Genomic DNA, 19,499 nt, shown 5'->3' on the forward strand with positions numbered 1-19,499 from the left:
GCATGGTTGGGGACACAGATATCCACTAAGTAGGATTTCTAATCTGTAAGCTTTTTCTCTATACTCTAAGTTCACTGCGGGCAGAGAGCATATCTACCAACTCTGTTCTCAGGAGCTTAGTTCAGTGCTCTGCACATGGTAAGTGCTCAATAAATACTACTGATTGATTGACATGGTGAATAGTGGCAGGTGTAGGGAGCATCACGTGAACCGGTTTTAGACCCGTGTTTTCAGAGTCACCTCCCTCTTTCTCATCTCCCTATCCGCCAACCTCTTGCTCACGCCCTCCCTCCTCCCTGAAACTCCTTCCCGCCTCACGAGTGGCAGATCACCACTCTCTCCATCTGCAAAACCCTCCTGAAATTCCATTTGCTTCACTTACTTTCTCAACTCCCCACCCAAATTCTCTCCCTCCTGTATATACTTTCCCAGCCCTTAGTAGAGTGTTCTGCACACAGGAAGCGCTTAATAAATGCTATTACTACTTGAGTCCGTGCCCCTTAGGCACTTAGATATTCCACTCTCACCCCTACAGTACTTATTATGATTTTTTATGGCATTTGTTAAGTGCTTACTCTGTGCCAGGCACTGTAACTAAGATTGGGGAGGATACAAGCTAAACAGGCTGGACGGATTCCACGTCCCACATGGAGCTCCCGGTTTTAATCCCCATTTTACAGATAAGTGAGGCACAGAGAAGTTACGTGACTTGCCTAAGGTCACACAGCAAAGTGGCAGAGCTGGGATTAGAACCTAAGTCCTCTGACTCCCAAGCCCACGTTCTATCTGCTAGGCCATACTGCTTCTACATGTCACCTCTCCGCAGCTAAACCCTCTTCTCCCCACTTGCCCTCCGCTCCTCCCCCTCTCCCGTCCCATCCCCTCAGCACCGTACTCGTCCGCTCAACTGTATATATCTTCATCACCCTATTTGTTTTGTTATTGAGATGTACATCACCTTGATTCTATTTATTTGCTATTGTTTTAATGAGATGTTCTTCCCCTCGATTCTATTTATTGCTACTGTTCCTGTCTGTCTCCCCCGATCAGACCGTAAAAGCCCGTCAAAGGGCAGGGACTGTCTCTATCTGTTACCGATTTGTACATTCCAAGCGCTTAGTACGGTGCTCTGCACATAATAAGCGCTCAATAAATACTGTTGAATGAATGTCTTCCTACTCCGTTTCTTCCCCTCCCTGTAATTCATTTTAGACTCTACCTCACTCGAGTGTAAGCTCCTTGAGGATAGGGAACAATTCCATTAACTCTCGTGTACTCTCCCAAGTGCTTAGTACAGCGCTCTGCACGAAGTACTCAATGAGTGCTATCGACTGATCGATCTCTTCCACTGTGAAGGTTCAAATACTGCTAGACATTTTGCAAGTGGTACGCAATGAGAGGGTAAGTCTTTTCTGGTTCTTAAGTTTAATTTTTAATACTGGTCAAAAATGGAAGTGCCTGTAAGCGTACGGTCTATTCTCAGTGCTCCGTGGAATTGCAAATCAGGAACGGTGCAAATCGGGAATCTCCAAACCTCATTTAGTCAATCAGCTCACCCCGTAAAGGCCAACCGCACGGAGACCCATGGGGAACATGGAGCCGGTGGTTTTCCGGTTGTGACGGCAAACCACGTTTTTGCCGTCACGACTGTCTGAGTTGAATGCCTAACCTCACTTATCTCTGGTCTCTGGCAAGACCTAAATAGGTTTGAAGAGGGCTAAGAGTTTCAGAGTGAAAACTGTCACTACCGAGGCTCATCCAGTTTCCCTGCTTTCTTCAAGCCCTCCCTTCCACCTTTCTCTCAAACACTGAAATCTCGTTCCCTAAGATCCCCCTCTATCTCCCAGGCCCCTGCCCCTTAACAGCGTGGCTTGAACAGATAGCCAATCTGCATTTCCCCTGATCATTTTATGTGCAAATTTCCCACCCACAAAAGTCAGTCTAACCCAGGGAGAGGGCAATAATCCATTTAGCTCTAGAGGCGGTTTTGAAATACAGACTTCTGGGAATCTAATTTCCTGCAGAGCAGGAACCTTTGAAATCAGCAGATCAACAGGAAGACTTTTTTTTGGGAACCTCACCCATTTTGACCTAATGTCCACACTCTCCCCTCTGCCTGGAGTTCCCTCCTTCCCTCGAATCTGCCACATCACATCCAGTCACCTTCAAACCCCTCTTAAAATAATCTCGGCCAGAATCGGTCAGTCAATCAATGGCATTCACTGAGTCCCTACTACGTGCAAAGCACCGTACTGAGCGCTTGGGAGAGTACAGTGCGACCGAGTCGGCAGACACGTTCCCTGCCCACAGTGAACTTGACAGTCCGGAGCGGGAGACGGACGTTAATAAATAATTGATTTGTAATATATAATGTAAAGATCTGTACTTAAGTGCTGTGGGGAAATGCATTCCCCAGTGAAATTCCACCTCCCAGTTATAATCATCCCATCAGCTACTTTCAGCAAACCCATGAACAGTATATTGTCATTTTAAATGGTTCATTTATTCATGATTTTCTTGCTTTCACCGTCTGCACTGGTATCTCTGTTTCCCCTCTTATTTCCATCCTAGACATTCCTTCTGTGTCTGTCTCCCCATCACATTTTAAGCTCTTCAAGGGCAGGGACACTGTCTTCTACTGCTACTAAAAATATCCGTGTTATTTGTTAAACACTTATCACGTGCCAGGCACCGTACTAAGTGCTGGGATAGAGTCTGCATTATGTCCCCAGAGCACACTGGATTGGTCGAGGCATCAAGGCAATCCATCCTTTTTTTTTAATGGCGTTTGTTATGTGCTTACTACGTACAAGGCAGTGTACTAAGCGCTGGCGTAGACACGGGTTAACCAGGTTAGACCCAGTTCGTGTCCCACTTGGGGCTTACAGTCTTAATCCCCATTTTCCAGATGAGGTGATCGAGGCCCAGAGAGTGGAAAGAGCCCGGGCTGCGGAGTCAGAGGTCATGGGTTCGACTCCCGGCTCTGCCATTTGTCAGCTGTGTGACTGTGGGCGAGTCACTTCACTTCTCTGGGCCTCAGTTCCCTCATCTGGAAAATGGGGATTAACCGTGAGCGTCACGTGGGACGACCTGATGACCCCGTATCTACCCCAGCGCTTAGAACGGTGCTCTGCACATAGTGAACGCTTAACAAATACCACCATTATTAGGTAAAGTGACTTGCTCAAGGTTACGGAGCAGACAAGAGGTGGAGCAGGGATTAGAACTCAGGTCCTCTGACTCCCAGGCCCATGCTCGTTCCATTAGGCAATGCTGCTTCCCTATCTTTGTCCCCTATCGTTTTCCTGATTTACAGGTCTTGGCTAGCCATCCAGGGCCAAATGTGACCGTCCTTTGTTTGGGAAGATGGAAAAAGTCTACTCAAGGTAGGAGTCCATCCAGGGGGGTGGTGGCCAAAACGACGTATGCTTGATCAGCAGTCCCGGCCTGAAGCCACGTGGCTCTGTGGAAAGAGCAAGGGAGTCAGAGGACCTGGGTTCTAATCAGGGCTCAGCCACCTGCCTGCTGTGTGACCTTGGGCAAGTCACTGAAATTCACTGAAATTCACTAGATTGTAAGCCTCACGCAGGACAAGGACCGTGTATTTACCCTAATGCTTAGAACAGTGCTTGGCACATAGTAAGCCCTTGAAAAATACCATAATTATTATTTTTATGGTACTCCTTAAGCGAGAAGCAGCGTGGCTCAGTGGAACGAGCACGGGCTTGGGAGTCGGAGGTCACGGGTTCGTTTCCCGGCTCTGCTACTCGTCAGCTGGGTGACCGCGGGCAAGTCACTTCACTTCTCTGCGCCTCAGTTCCCTCATCCGTGAAATGGGAATTAAGACCGGGAGCCTCACGTGGGACAACCTGATGGCCCTGTATCTTCCCCAGCGCTTAGAACAGTGCTCTGTACATAGTGAGCGCTTAACAAATACCACCGTTATTATTATTAAGCATCCACTATGTGTCTGGCACTGAACTAAGCACTAGAGTAGATATAAGCTAATGAGGTTGGACGCAGTTCCTGTCCCACACAGGGCTCACCGTTTCATTCCCCGTTCTACAGACGAGGTAACGGAGGCAAAGAAAAGTTAAGTGACTTGCCCAGGATCGCGCAGCAGACAAGTAGCGGAGCCGGGATGAGAAATCAGGTCCTTCGGACTCCCAGGCCCAGGCTCCCTCCACGCAGCCACGCTGCTTTTTTGGTACCTAAGGATTATTCCTTGCTTTATTAATGTATTTGTTCTAACCAGGGCCTGTGTCAGTTCTGGAGCCGGCCTCTTGGTATCCTCGTCGGTGGCTTTCGAACCACGAGATGACGGTTCACGGTTGCGGCCCTCTGGTAAACGACATCTGAGTTTGGGTGAGGCTGGTAACGGCCCATTCCCAAAGGAGGGGAAAAACGTACCCCCGAAGAGGGTGGCTCGGTCACCCAGATTTCAGTGAGCATTTCTGCTGCCCCATCGAGCCATCGGTGAATCCATCGGTGGTCTACCCTGAACCCTGACTGCGTGCAGAGCATCGCGCTAAGTGCTTGGGATGGTATAATGGAGTAAGTAAGACCGCTAATGATAACGTTGGTATCTGTTAAGCGCTCACTATGTGCCGAGCGCTGTTCTGAACGCTGGGGTAGATGCAGGGGAATCGGGGTGTCCCACGTGAGGTTCCCGGTTAATCCCCATTTGACAGATGAGGTAACTGAGGCCCAGAGAAGTGAAGTGACTCGCCCGCAGTCACACAGCTGACAAGCGGCGGAGCCGGGCGTCGAACCCATGACCTCGGACTCCCGAGCCCAGGCTCCTTCCACTAAGGCACGCCGATGATGATTATAATAATTACGGTATCTGTTAAGCATTTGACTACGTGCGAGTTAATCGGGTCGGGCATAGCCCCCGTCCCACCCGGGGCTCGCACTCTTATCCCCGTTTTCCAGATGAGGTAACCGAAGCACAGAGAAGTTAAGCGACCTGCCCGGGGTCACCCGGCCGACACGTGGCCGAGCCAGAATTAGAACCCGGATCCTTCTGCCCCCTAGGCCTGCGCTCTATCCGCTAAGCCACCCTCCTTCTCGTTCTCATGCGGATTCTCTGTTCCGGGGCCTTGGTAAAATGCGGAGAGGCCCTAAGCAAGCGGAAGAGAGGGAGGCAGCGGTGATTTAGCATCCGTGCCAGTGAACCGAGCTATTCCAGTAATGTGGCCCCCAGGGTGATGCACTTAAGCATTTTCCAGCAGCGGTGAATCAGAAGTAATGACCAAGGAGGAGGAGATCTCCCACCGATGGATGAATCTCTTTAGAGCGGTCAATCACTTTGCCCCCTCCTCCCTACCAGAGAAGCAGCGTGGCTCAGTGGAACGAGCTCGGAGTCAGAGGTCATGGGTTCGCATCCCGGCTCCGCCCCCTGTCAGCGGTGTGACTGTGGGCGAGTCACTTCACTTCTCTGGGCCTCAGTTCCCTCCTCTGTAAAATGGGGATGAAGACTGTGAGCCCCACGTGGGACCACCTGATTGCCCTGTGTCTACCCCAGTGCTTAGAACAGTGCCCGGCACATAGTAAGCGCTTAACAGATGCCAACATTATCATTATTATTACCTCACCTCACTGCTCTCCTACTACAGTGTCGCTCGCGCACTTCGCTCCCCAAATGCTGTGTGAGCCCCATAGGGGACAAGGACTCTATCCGACGTGATTAATTAATTAATTAACGTTGGTATTTGTTAAGCGCTGACCATGTGCAGAGCACTGTTCTAAGCGCCGGGGGCGGTACGGGGTACTCAGGTTGTCCCACGTGAGGCTCACGGTCTTAATCCCCATTTTCCAGATGAGGTAACTGAGGCACAGAGAAGTGAAGTGACTCGCCCGCAGTCACACAGCTGATAAGTGGCAGAGCGGGGATGCGAACCCATGACCCGGGACTCCCAAGCCCGGGCTCTTTCCACCGAACCACGCTGCTTGTGACTTGTAACTACCCCAGCGCTTAGAACAGAGCTTGGCACATAGTAAGGGCTTAACAAGTACCATAATTATTATTATTTATAATCAATCGATGGTATTTATTAAGCATGTGCACTGTACTTAGCAGCTAGGAGAGTACAGCGGAGTAAATAAGTAGATTCCATCTCCGCCATCACGGGGCTTCCAGTCTAGCAGCCCGGTGCGCGCTGGCAGATTCCCGGTGAGACGCAAGGTCCGGCTAGATCTCCGCTTTCACGTGTCCGCATCATTTTCAAAGCGAGCGGCTGGCGTCACTCTCAGCCAGTCTCCTCGTCTCTGACCGATTCCAGGGGCGAAGCTAAAATACATCGAGGGGGTTGTCCCACCCCTGAACTCTCTCTCTCTCTGTAAGCGAGATAACCCTGGGGCGGGGGAGCTCACACGAATCCCTGGGAGAAAGGAAGGAAGAGAAACTCTGGAAATAACAAAGGCATGGAGCACTGTTTAAGTGTCAGGTCTCTTTGGCGTGGGAAGGGTGGGGTTACAGACCACCAGCCCCTTTTCCTTCTGAGAAGATATAACCCGACCCTTCCCTCCTCCACCATTTCTCCTCCAATCCTCCTTCAGGGCAGAAAACGCGAGGTACCCCCCCCCCCCCCCGGCCCGACTGCGGGCGATCCGATCCTTATAATAAAACTCATTTCCCATAGGAGAAAAAAAAAACCCACCCCTTCTTCCAGCCCTTTGAATAATGCTCTGGGACAAGGGTACAAAGGGGTTAATGTATTAATAGTAAGACAAGTGATAAATGCACTGCAGTAATAAGCACAGCGTACATAGTTACATTATATATTTCTCTCTATAATATGAACACAGAGATAGAAAATAAATTACACTCATCTCGTTTTTGTTTGCCTTCGGCACGGTAAGAGCGCAGCATATAAAGTGACGAAGAGCAGACCAGAAGCGGGAAGAGATGTGGAAGGATCTGGGGAGGTTAAAGGAGGAGGGATGTTGGCAAAAATAAAATCTCAGGGGAAAAGAGGCCTCGCTAAAAAGACGCGTCCGGTGGGGACGGAGGAAAAAGCGGCCGCCTCACGGTCGGAAAAGGACTCAATCTTGGAGATGAGAAGGCCCGTGGTCCTTCCTGACGGGGGAGAAGAGACAATCTTTCACCTTGGGGAATGTTTCTAGAGAGCGAAGGGCTGCAACTGCCAACCTCAGCGGGGCGACTTTTTTCTCACACCTTACGGCCTCTCTGATCCCTCGCTGTACCATCCCGGGGGTGACTCTGGGGCTCGGCTTTAAGTCGGATGCCCAGACCCTGCTCTGGCTCCGGCTGGTTCCCTTGCTCTTCCGCCCCTTTGGAATTCCCTAGATGAACAAATCGGACGGGCCCGGGGCCAGCAGAGCCAAGGGCGAGTCCTAGATCAACCTCCGAGAAACAGCCAGAGACGGATCCCAGATCCAAAGCCGTTCCCCACCCCCTTGCCTTCAGCGCTTAGTACGGCGCTTTGCACAGAGTAAGCGCTCAATAATAATAATAATAATAATGATGGTATTTGTTAAGTGCTTACTGTGTGCCAAGCTGAATCCCGTCTGGCCTCCCCCATCACAGACACAGCGGCTGAAACCCTTTGGCTTCCCCTTTCCTTCGTATTTCCTATTCCACCCAGGTGGGTCGTATATTAGAAAGCCAAAAAAGTAATAATTGCATATGATGATAAAGCCTTTCCCTTCTGCTTGGATTCCTTGTTTCGAACTCGACAGCTATGAATTCCAGTGTCATCTCTGGGTGACTTCAGCCTCCAAAACAGCGGGGACCGCTTTTCGACACGGGAGGGGTTGGCCCGAGGAATCCTGGAGGGTCGTTTGGGGCCGGGCTAGCGTGAGGAGGTGGGGACGGGGACGCGGACACACGAGGTCAAGTGCCCAGAACCTCTACCCTGACGAGCAGGTCTGGGCGTCCCCAATCCAGGACAGAAATAACCACTTGGGTAGAGGTGGTTTCCCCTAAGGTAGAGGTGGAGATTTAAAATCCTACGCCTATATTTGGATGTCGGAGCGGTGACCACGCGTGGGAGGGGGAGAGAGAGGGAGAGGGCGTGCGGGGGTATGTGGGTGTGTGATCGAACCGTCACGTTTCCTAGCTCTCCCTCCGAGCGGCCCCCGCTCCGTGGCTGAGACCCCCTCCTCTTCACTCGGCCATTTTCCGCTTGGACGGGGGCAGCAGGTGTGAGGGAAGTTCACTGGGGAGCTCGTGGCCCTCCAGCTTGACTTTGATGAGGTGGTTGGCCAGCGCGAACTCCTCATCGTCCAGCATCCCGTCCTTATCGATGTCGGCCAGCTTCCAGATCTTGCCCAGCACGGTGTTGGGCAGTTTGGAGCGCACCATCTCCTTCTTGGCGTTGGCGCCCGTGATCTTGCCGTCCACGGGGGAGAGGGTGTAGAAGATCTCGTCGTACACGGGCTTGTCCCGGGCCACCACCCACTCGGCGTCGTCGATGCCTTCGCCGGCCCCCTCCCCGTAGCCGTGGCCGAAAGGCCCGTGCAGGGTGCCCTCGAAGGCCCCGCCCTTGACCGTCTGGAGCGGCCGCTGGATCTCCTCCTGACGCACCAACACCATGAGCTGGGCGATGTCGCGGGCCAGCATGTCCTCCACCACCTCCAACAGCTTGCTCTTCAGGGGCTGGAATTTGGAGAAGTCCTGAGCCTGCAGCTGGTCCTGGAAGGAGGAAGAGGCAAGAGAATTCTTTTTTCTTTTTAATGGCATTTGTAAGCGCTTACTCTGTGCCCTGCGCTGTACTAAGCACTGGGGTAGGCACAACCAGTGCCCCGGGGGAGGTCACCGTGCCTCAGTCCCCTAACCTGTTAAACGGGGATGAAGACCGTGAGCCCTACGTGAGACAGGGACTGCGTCCAACCTGATAAACTTGTGCGCTCAGAAAAGTGCCTGGAACATTGTAACTTCTCAACAAATACCACAATTATTATTATTATTTTGGACACAGTTCACGTGGGGCTCACGGTCATAATTGAATTGGACTTTCTAAGCGCTTAGTACGGTGCTCTGCACACAGTAAATACGACGGAATGAACTGAGTGAATGAACGATCTCCATTTTACATACGGGGTGACTGAGTCACGGAGAAGTCAAGTGATCTGCCCGAGGTCACATGGCAGAAAAGTGGCAGGACCGGGATTAGAACCCAGGTCCTCTTGAGCTGAGACAGAGAGAGAGAAGGCAAGGTCTGTGGGCACGGTCAGTTTCCTTGAACACATCCAGCACTTTTCTTCCCCCTAATCCGGCATGAGTCAGTCGGCCAACATTTGCAGTGCGCACGGCTTTCCTTAAATGTCGTGCACTCATTAATTTGAATGTATCCCCGAGGAGAGCGTTCCGTTTCACTCCCATTTAACAGATGAGAAAACTAGGCCGAGAAGCAGCGTGGCTAGTAGAAAGGGCTGGGAGTCGGAACTGGAAGTCAGATGACCTGGCTCTGACTATCGGAATCTACCTCAGTGCTTAGTACAGTACTTGGCACACAGTAATCACTTAAAACATTATTATCATCATTATTATTAAGCCCAGAGAGAGTGATTTTCCCCAAAACTGCGATAAGCATCCAGGTGTCTGCTATTTAATAATGATGGCATTTGTTAAGCGCTTACTATACGCCAGGCACTGTACTAAGCGCTGGGATGGATACAAGCAAATCGAGTTACACACCGACCCTGTCCCGTGTGGGAGTCTCAACTCCATTTTACAGATGAGGTAACTGAGGCCCAGAGAAGTGAAGTGACTCGCCCAAGGTCACAGGGCAGACAAGTGGCGGAGCTGGGATTAGAAGCCATGATCTTCTGACTCCCAGGCCGGTGCTCCATCTACTACGCCACGCTGCTCCTCGGTTATTTGTTACGCACTGACTCCGTGTCAAGTATCGGGAGAGGCACACGATACGATGAGCGAACAGCCGGGAGAGGGTGCAGCCTACGGCAAAGAGCACGAGCTCTTGGTCGATCTCCCAAATTAGACAATTACGGGCAGAGTTGGGACTAGAATCCAAGTTTCCCCATTTCCAGGGCAGCGTTCTTTCCGTTGGACCGATGGGGATGAACGCGAGATGGCCCGTCTCCCATCCGAAGCGAGTCGACCCTCCACTTACCTGCATCTTTTTCAGGTTGGGGAAATCTCCGGGTGAGATCTGGTGCTCCCGTTCAATCCTTCCATAAATCTCTCCGAGGTTGTTCACCAGCTCCTTCTTCTTATTGTCTTTCCCAAAGACCGACGGCATCTCCTTTTTCAGGGAGCTGATGATGTAGGCATGGACCTGAGGAGGGCCGAGGCAGGCTTGAGTAACGGCAGTGGTTGACGGCTCTCTTCCACCCGCCCCCTCCCGATAATCCTCTCCCAACTCTCGACCTCATCTCAACTCCCTCACCTCCTAATAATAATAATAATGTTGGTATTTGTTAAGCGCCTACTATGTGCCGAGCACCGTTCTAAGCGCTGGGGGAGATACAGGAGAATCAGGTCGTCCCACGTGAGGCTCACGGTTAATCCCCATTTTCCAGATGAGGGAACTGAGGCCCAGAGAAGTGAAGCGACTCGCCCACAGTCACACAGCTGCCGAGTGGCGGAGCCGGGATTGGAACCCATGACCTCTGACTCCGAAGCCCAGGCTCTTTCCACTGAGACATGCTGCTTCCCCATCCTCCCAAGCGCTTAGGCCAGTGCTCTGGACATAGTAAGTGCTCGGTAAATACCACCGATTGGTCGATCCTTGTGTTCTAGTTTCCCGAGTACATAGTACAGTTTATCGTATCCAGCAGGCACTCCGTAAATACCTCCGTTATTACGACTACTAACGATTTATGGTATCTGTTAAGTACGAGCCCTGTCCTAAGCACTGGGATAGATACAAGATAATCAGGTTGTCCCAGATGGGGGTTTGCAGTCTAAGTAGGAAGGAGTAGGATCTCATTTCTGTTTTACAAATGAAGAAACTGAGGCCCAAAGATGTTAACTGACTAGCCCGAGGTCAAACAGCGGACAAGCGACGACGCAGGGATAGACCACGGGATTGGGAATCAGAAGGATCCCGGTTCTAACCCTGACTCGGCCACTTGCCTGTTGTTTGTCCTTGGGCAAGTCCTCTCACTTCTCTGAGCCTCAGTCCCCTCCTGTGTAAAACGGGGATTAAGCCCGTGACCCCGTGTGGGACACGGACTGCGTCCGACGTCGTATCTATTTAGTGAAGGGCAGCCGTGGCGTAGCTGCTAGGGCACAGGCCTGGGAGTCAAACGGTCATGGATCCGAATCCCATTTTGCCTCGTGTCCGCTGTGTGACCTTGGGCAAGTCGCTTCACTTCTCTGGGCCTCAGTTATCTTATCCGTAAAATGGGGATTAGGACTCTGAGCCTCATGTGGGACGTGGGCTGTGTCCAATCTGATTAGTTTGTATCTTTCCCAGAGCTTAGTACAGTGCCTGGCACATAGTAAGTTCTTAACAAATGCCATAAAAAACCCATCTGGGCCAAATTCTCGGTCTGCCCTCCTGCCCGCCAGGCACTCCTTACCCAGGCTCCCCGTCTGGACCCAAGATTGCCCCCAGTGCCATACTAATAATAATGATGATAATGATGAAAACGGTATTTGTCAAGCACTTAGTACGTGCCGGGCACCGTACTAAGCGCCGGGGCGGATACGAGCAAATCGGGTTGGACCCAGTCCCACTTAGGGTTCACAGTCTCAAGCCCATCTTCCAGGCGAGGTAAAGCGACTTGTCCGAGGTCACCCAGAAGACAAGCGGCAGAGCCGGGATCAGAACCCGTGACCTTCCGACTCCCAGGCCCGCGCTCTGCCCGCTGCGCCGTGCTGCATGTTCTCGAGGGGCAGGACTCACCTTGGCCAGCCGAGCTCTCTTGATGAGATCGTTGAGTTTGCGCAGGGCGGCGTTCCGCGGCAGGCTCTGGATATCCCTGAACAGATCCTGCTCTTCGGCCTCGAACAGCTTACGGTTGTCGGGGATGAGCAGCGGGTGGGACCAGAAGGAGCCGATGTAGACGCGGATGACCTCGGGGGTGTTGACGATCTTGCCCAGGGACCACATGAGGGCCCCGTAGACCCGCATCAGCTGCTGGGTCTCGATCTGGTCGGCTTTGTTGAGCACCACCCGCATCTTGTCCTCGTGGTTCTTGAGGGCCTTGATGACCTCGGAGAACTCATCGGAGATGTCCAGCTTGTGGGCGTCGAACAGCAGGATGATGCGGTCCACCCGCTCGGCGAACCACTCCAGGACGGCCGCGAAATCGTACCCTACGCGGTCGGGGGGGAAGGCAGGGGAGGCTTAGGGGAGGCGGAGACGCGCCGGTGGAGGCTGGGTCTGGTTTATTCATTCGTTCTTTCAGTCGTATTTATCGAGCGCTTACTGCGTGCGGAGCACTGTACTAAGCGCTTGGGAGAGGACACCGAAGCGACAGACAGACAGATTCCCTGCCCACGACGCGCTTACAGTCCGGAGGGGGGGGAAAGGCATTGATACAAATAAATAAATTACAGATAGGTACGCCGAAGATTACCGTTAGGAAGACTTGCAGTGGAGAGCCTGGAAAAAGTCGAGAAATGTGGCAATTGCCACGAAAATACAAACTGTCAACTCGACGGTGCTGACAATGTATGGATCGGAAAGCTGGCCGGTGAAAAGCCAGGACAGAAAGAACGTCAATTGTTTCGACTGTGGTGTCGGAGACGGTTTTTGCGATATCACGGGCTGCCCGAAACACAAACAGATGGACGTTGAAGCAAATTAAATCAAAGTGGTCTTTGGAAGGCCAAATGACTTAGATTAGCATATTCTGGACACATAATCAGGAGGACTGATCCTCTGGAGAAGACACTAATGTTAGGAAAAGTCCAGGGAAAACTTGGAAGGGGCAGACCGGCAGCTGGATGGATAGAGACCGTAACAACGATAACAGAAGAACCATTAGAAAGGTTGCGGATGACGGCAGGAGACCGGACGTTCCGCAGAAAGTACATCCGTGGAGTCGCTGTGAACCGGAAACGGCTCGACGACACTTAATAATGATAATGATAATACTACGTGAGTGATGTGGGGCTTCGAGGGGGGATGAATAAAGGGAGCGGATCAGGGAGACGCGGGAGGGGGTGGGAGAAGAGGAAAGGGAGGGCTTAGGCAGGGAAGGCCTCTTGGAGGAGATGTGCCTTCAAATAAGGCTTTGCAGGGGAAGAGAGTAATTCTGGGTGCTTAGTCAGCGTGGCTCAGTGGAAAGAGCCCGGGCTTGGGAGTCAGAGGTCATGGGTTCGAATCCCGGCTCTGCCACTTGGCAGCTGCGTGACTGTGGGCGAGTCACTTCACTTCTCTGGGCCTCAGTTCCCTCACCTGTCAAATGGGGATGAAGACTGTGAGCCTCACGTGGGACAACCCGATGACCCTGTATCTACCCCAGCGCTTAGAACAGTGCTCTGCACATAGTAAGCGCTTCCCAAATACCAACATTATTATTACTATTATTATTATTAGTCATTTTTCGGTGCGCCTACCCTATACAAAGCTAACGGACGCCTGGATCAAGCCCTCCCTCCGGATGGAAACTCCCTTCCCGCTTCACAGCGGACAGACCACTGCTCTCCCTGTTTTCAAAGCCCTATTGAAATCGGATCCCCTCTTGGAAGTCTTCCATAAATAATCTCCCAACTCCCCACCCTAGTGGCCAGAGCACGGGCCCGGGAGTCAGAAGGACCTGGGTTCTAATTCTGGCTCCACCACTTGTCTACTGCTTGACCCGGGGCAAGTCACTTCACTTCTCTGGGCCTCATCTGCAAAATGGGGATTAAGACTGTGAGCACCATGTCGCAGAACACTGTACTAAGCACTGGGGAGAGTACAACAATAAACAGACACAACGAGCTTACAGCCATTATGAGAAGCAGAGTGGTCTAAGGCGTACGCGCCTAGGCGACAGAGAATCTGGGTTCTAATCCTACCTCCGTCAGTTATCTGCCGGGAGACCTCTGGCTAGTCATTTAACTTCTCTGGGCCTCAGTTCCCTCATCTGTAAACTGTGAGCCCATGTGGGACAAGAACTGTGTCCAACTTGATTAACTTGTACCTACCCCGGCACCTAGTACATTGTCTGGCACATAATAATAACAGTGTTGGTATTGGTTAAGGGCTTACTACGTGCCAAGCACCGTTCTAAGCGCTGGGGTAGATACAGGGTCATCCCGTTGTCCCACGTGAGGCTCGCAGTCTTAATCTCCATTTTACAGATGAGGTGACTGAGGCACCGAGAAGTGAAGTGACTTGCCCACAGTCACGCAGCTGACAGGTGGCGGAGCCGGGATTAGAACCCATGACCTCTGACTCCTAAGCCCGTGCTCTTCCCACTGAGAGACAACGACCAAACAAAAATGAATCATGCAGAAGAGCTGGTGGCGATCTCAAGATTATATCTTTTGTCTCATGACTCAGGTGAGAGAGACCAAGTTTGCTCTTTTCAACTTCCTGGAATTCTCTGGTTCGTTTTCCCCTCAGGGCTGTGAGTCAGTCAACAGGTTTCGGAAGATTCTAGTGAATTCTGACAGAGAAGTTATCGTGGAAGAACTCAGTATTGTCTCACTATGACATTGGCCACTTTTAGGGTGCACCGAGAGTCCAGTGGGAGCAACAAGCTTGGACTTGATTCGTAGGTTTGTATTATTATTATGATCATTGTGATTATCATCATCATTCAAAATATTACATAATAATAGGAGTACTTGCAAAAGCGGGGTGTTTTTGTTTTTACGGTATTTGTTAAGCACTGACCGTATGCCAGGCACTGTACTAAGCGCTGGAGTGGATAAAAGCCAATCAGGTTGGACACGGTCCCTTGTTCCACATGGGGCTTGCAGTTTTAATCCCCATTTTACAGATGAGGGAACTGAGGCACCGAGAAGATCCGAGATGATAGTGTTCTGATCTCTTTGAAACCTGTTTCCTCCCATTAATCATCCCCCTCCCTCTAAAACTCAAGCACCTTTTTTGCTCTTGTGGTTCGTGTAAATACTGATGTACAGAACACTGTCCTTACTGTTGTTTACTGTTGTTCTGGATACCTGAGCCTCTCGGTGTCTTTTATGCATCTCCAAATTCTTTACAAACATTTCCCACAACCTCTTTGGACCGACTCTGCTAAATGGCAGAGCGAAGGATAGATTCTCCTTCGTGCCTGTCTGCTAATTAACGTCGACGAGACCACCCCAAAGCTGGCAGCGGCCACGTACCCAACGGCATGGGGGCAAATGATCTGAAAATATTCCCCATAAAATGAAAACAAACATCATTTTGTGGAAAGAAGCGCATCCAGGAGTTACCGAATCCATGTCTCAGAAACGTGTCTGCTGTGCCATAAAGCGTTTTCTGATCTCTCAACTGGGGGCTTGATGACTCTGAGTCGTTTACGAATACACCGAGTCCCGTTTCCCCGCTCGTGGGGAACAGATGCTATTGGCTTCTGTGTGAGCGGGGTGTTGGAAATAGCCCCTTGTCTTCGCGGCCAAGTAAGAAGTTAATTTAATTACGGTACCCTTTAAGCGCTTACTGGGTGCCAAACACAGTTCCAAGCGCTAAAGTCGACCCATTTAATCAGTTTGGAGACCGTCCCTTTCCCGCATTCATTCATTCATTCATTCGATAGTATTTATTGAGCGCCTACTATGTGCAGAGCACTGTACTAAGCGCTTGGAATGGACAAATCGGTAACAGACAGAGACAGTCCCTGCCCTCTGACGGGCCTACGGTCTAATCGGGGGAGACGGACAGACAAGAACAATAGCAGTAAATGAGGCTCATCATCTAAGTAGGAGGGAGTAGGATTGACATTTTACGGATGAGGTAACTGAGGCACAGAGAAGTTAAGCGATTTGCCCAAGGTCACACAGCAGGCAAGTCATCTGCCTCCCAGGCCCGTGCTCTATCCACCAGGCCACGCTGCTTCCTGGCCTCATTTCGGTCTCTGGGTATTTGCAGGGAGAAGACTGCATTCGGGAGGGTGCATTTGTTCACGGTTACGTCTAGGCTAGTTTGAAATCTCTTTGTCCTCTTCGGTGGAGAGGGCTCGGCCTGAGAGATTCAGTCCTGCAGCTGAGTCTGCTGAATCAGAGGAATTCAGGGTGACGTAAGACCAGTTCTTCCCACGGGTTTTTGCCCAGCTGAGCGGTCACACTGTATCCCCCTAGTTTAGGGCCCAGAGCAGACCGGGGATTAAAGCCAATCCAAACCCCCCCCCGACCCAGAGGTCGGTGGGGGCGAGGCACGGAGAGGGAGGGTAAGCAGGGAGAAACAGGCCATAGCAAAGAAGAATTATTACAGAAAACCCCTCCTGCCCGCTTAATCGATCAATGGGACTTATCGCGAACTTCCTGTACGCGCAGCTCTGTACTATGGGAAAGTATGATGGAAAGGGCCGGAAGACGTGATTACCGCCTATGAGAAGCTGATCGTTTAGACTGTAAGCTCATTACGGGCGGGGAACGCGTCCGCTGATTCTGTGGGCGGGAGGGCGGCGGCGAGATAGATGAGAGCCAGGTACCAGTGAGTAGGTTGGCATTAGAGGAGCGAAGTGAAGGAACTGAAGCACAGAGAAGTTTAAATGACTCCCTGTTACTAGACTCGAATCCCTATCACGAGGCTCACTCACTATCACTCGCATGACATAGTGGACAGAGCGTGGCGCGGGCGATCAGAAGGGCACGGGTCCTAATCCCAGCTCCTCCACTCGTCTGTCGTGTGACTTCGGACAAGTCACTTTACCTCTCTCCGCCTCAGTTACCTCATCTGGAAAACAGGGATTGAGGCTGCGTCCACCCCGATCTGTTCGTTCCCGCCGCAGGGCTTAGTACGGTGCCTGGCACCCAGGAAGCACTGAACGAATACCGTAATCATTATTACGACTCTCCGTCCCCGTCACCAGAATCGACCGCTTCGCCCGGCATCTCATCCTGCAGCTTAAGGACCGGAGCTCGTCCAATCAATCTTGACAGAGGACTCCCCTGTCAGGACGCGAACCTAAAAGGCGACCTCCCGCGCGGACACCGCCTCCCTTCAGCCCGCGGCTGTTCCCCATCGTCAGATGCGGGCGGGACGGTGTGGGGGATGACGGTCTAAAGCCTTCCGGTGGCCGAGCCGGCTCCACCTGAGAGGATCCTTCCCCTGCTTCCGGAAATGTCTCCCACGGAGGCAGCACCTCGGGTCCCAAAGCGACGAGGTGACTACGACGCTTCGCTCTGGCAATCCCGTCCCCCGGAGAGTCGACGGATGAAGCGGAGAGGACGGAGGGGGCCTCTCGGAGAACGGAGGTTCTCATTTTACGGGACACGCAAGACCCCGGCGGGAACACAGGCGATGTTGTTGCCGACCGCTCCTTCCACAGACCTGCTCTGTGCAGACGGTGGTCCAGATGGGCCGGGCAGAGCCACACACGTGGAGACGAGATCGTCTCCCGCTGCCTCCCGGGCTGAGTCATCCCTATTTTTAGCGGCTCACCGACTGCCTTCCTGCCTTCCTGGCACCCAGATGGGACCCTCCTGGAACGGGCAGGGATCGTGCCTTCCAATTGCGTCGTAGCGCCGAGCCCTTAGCGGAGTGCTCCCCGCATGGCAAGCGCTCAGGAAATACGGCTTTGAAGAGGCGGGGGGGTGGTGGTCTGTCGGACATGAGTGGGGACGAAGATCTAACGGTAATAATAATGTTGGTATTTGTTAAGCGCTTACTATGTGCCGAGCACTGTTCTAAGCGCCGGGGTAGGCACGAGGGAATCGGGTCGTCCCACGTGGGGCTCACGGTCTTCGTCCCCATTTTACAGATGAGGGACCTGAGGCACCGAGACGTTGAGTGACTCGCCCAAAGGCACACAGCTGACAAGTGGCCGAGCGGGCATTCGAACCCGTGACCTCTGACTCCAAAGCCCGTGCTCTTTCCACGGAGCCACGCTGCTTCTCGGGTGGGAGGGTGGATTCGTACCGCGCAGGGGTTGCCTCACTAGAAGGAGCGTGGCCTAGTGGATAGAGCACGGCCCTGGGAGTCAGAAGGACCTGGGTTCTAATCCCGTCTCAGCCACTGGTTCATTCATTCATTCAATCGTATTCACTGAGCGCTTACTGTGTGCAGAGCACCGTACTAAACGCTTGGAAAGTACAATCCGGCAACAGATAGAGACAATCCCCGCCCAACGACGTGCTCACAGTCTGGAGGGGGGGGGGGGCTCACGAGGCCGTGTGACCTCGAGCATGTCACCTCACTTCTCTGGTCCTCGGTTACCTCATCTGTAAAATGCCTGGCACATAGTGAGCGCTTCACAAATAATACCCTAAAAATCCAACTCGTTTACGGCACACGGTAAAGGCTCAAAAAAATACCATGAATTGGTGATTGAAAGAGGCCTGTCTACCCCTAGTGAAGAGCTACCTCTTTCGTCTACGTCGGAAGGGCTCAGATACTGGCCGGGGCCGGTTCTCGGCTTCCAGTTCATTCTTTCATTCACTCAATCGTCTTTATTAAGCACTCGCTGCGTGCCCAGCACTGTATTAAGCTCTTGGGAGAGTACGAAACAACGATGGACACATTCCCTGACCACACCTTTTCCAAGCGCTTAGTGATCTGCAACACAGTAGCGCTCGATAAATACGGTCGAATGAATAATAAGAGCTGGGGTGGGAACGAGCGAATCGAGATGGACGCAGTCCCCGTCCTACGTGGGGATCACAGTCCCAGCCCCCATTTGAGAGATGAGATCGATGAGGCACAGAGAAGTGAAGTGCCTTGCCCCGGGTCACACGGCAGACAAACGGCAAAGCTGGGATTAGAACCCGGGACCTTCTGACTCCCAGGCCCGCGATCCATCCGCTACTCCACGTTGCTTCTCCCGCGAGTCAGAGCGGCAGCCCTTGTGTGGGTGCAAACCCCTGAGCGGCAAAACTGAGTCCGCCAAGGGAAGACCCTTCCTCTCACTGAATCAAAAACAGCCAAGCAGCCACGAAGAGCAGAGATGAGAGGGTAGAAGGGATGAGAACAAGGCGGTCAGTGGTATTTTTTGAGCGCTTACTGTGTGTACAGCACTGTACTGGGCGCTTGGGAGACTACAATGTAACAATTAACAGACACGTTTCCCGCTCACAATGAGCTTAAGGTACAGAGGGTGAGAAAGACATTAATATAAACGTCCACTCTGTCCCTCGGGCCACGCTGCTTCTCATCGCTCCAGGTGGGGAGGAGAGAGCTAGGTAGGGGCAGAGAGGGATGGGGAGATGCGGACGGAGTCAGACGATTGGGAAGGAGACAGTTAAGTGAAATGTCCCAGATTTAGCTGTCTCTACCTCCCTAATGTAAAGCATTTTGAAAAGCAGCAGGTCTAAATGGAAAGAACCTGGGGCTGGGAGTCAGAGGTCCTGGGTTCTAATTCCAGTTCTGCCACCTGCCTGCGGTGTGACCTTGGGCAAGTCACTTACATACTTTATGTCTCCGTCCTTCGTCTGTGAAGTGGGGGTTAAATACCCATTC

General features: G+C 52.2%; 1 protein-coding gene across 1 annotated transcript in view; it reads right to left on the minus strand.

Annotated features, from left to right (window-relative positions):
* Positions 1-6,697: 6,697 nt before the first annotated feature.
* EHD3 (EH domain containing 3) overlaps positions 6,698-19,499 on the minus strand; it is a 34,234-nt gene continuing 21,432 nt past the window's right edge. Inside the window, exons 4-6 of the mRNA XM_029072143.2 lie at positions 11,841-12,253; positions 10,101-10,265; positions 6,698-8,659 (exon numbers count right to left, since the gene is read on the minus strand). Of these exons, the coding sequence (XP_028927976.1) occupies positions 8,132-8,659; positions 10,101-10,265; positions 11,841-12,253 (1,106 nt within the window). The 3' untranslated portion in view covers positions 6,698-8,131. The remainder of the gene's footprint in view (positions 8,660-10,100; positions 10,266-11,840; positions 12,254-19,499) is intronic.

This window comes from Ornithorhynchus anatinus, chromosome 9, assembly GCF_004115215.2.
Source record: "Ornithorhynchus anatinus isolate Pmale09 chromosome 9, mOrnAna1.pri.v4, whole genome shotgun sequence".
Lineage (NCBI taxonomy): Eukaryota > Metazoa > Chordata > Mammalia > Monotremata > Ornithorhynchidae > Ornithorhynchus > Ornithorhynchus anatinus.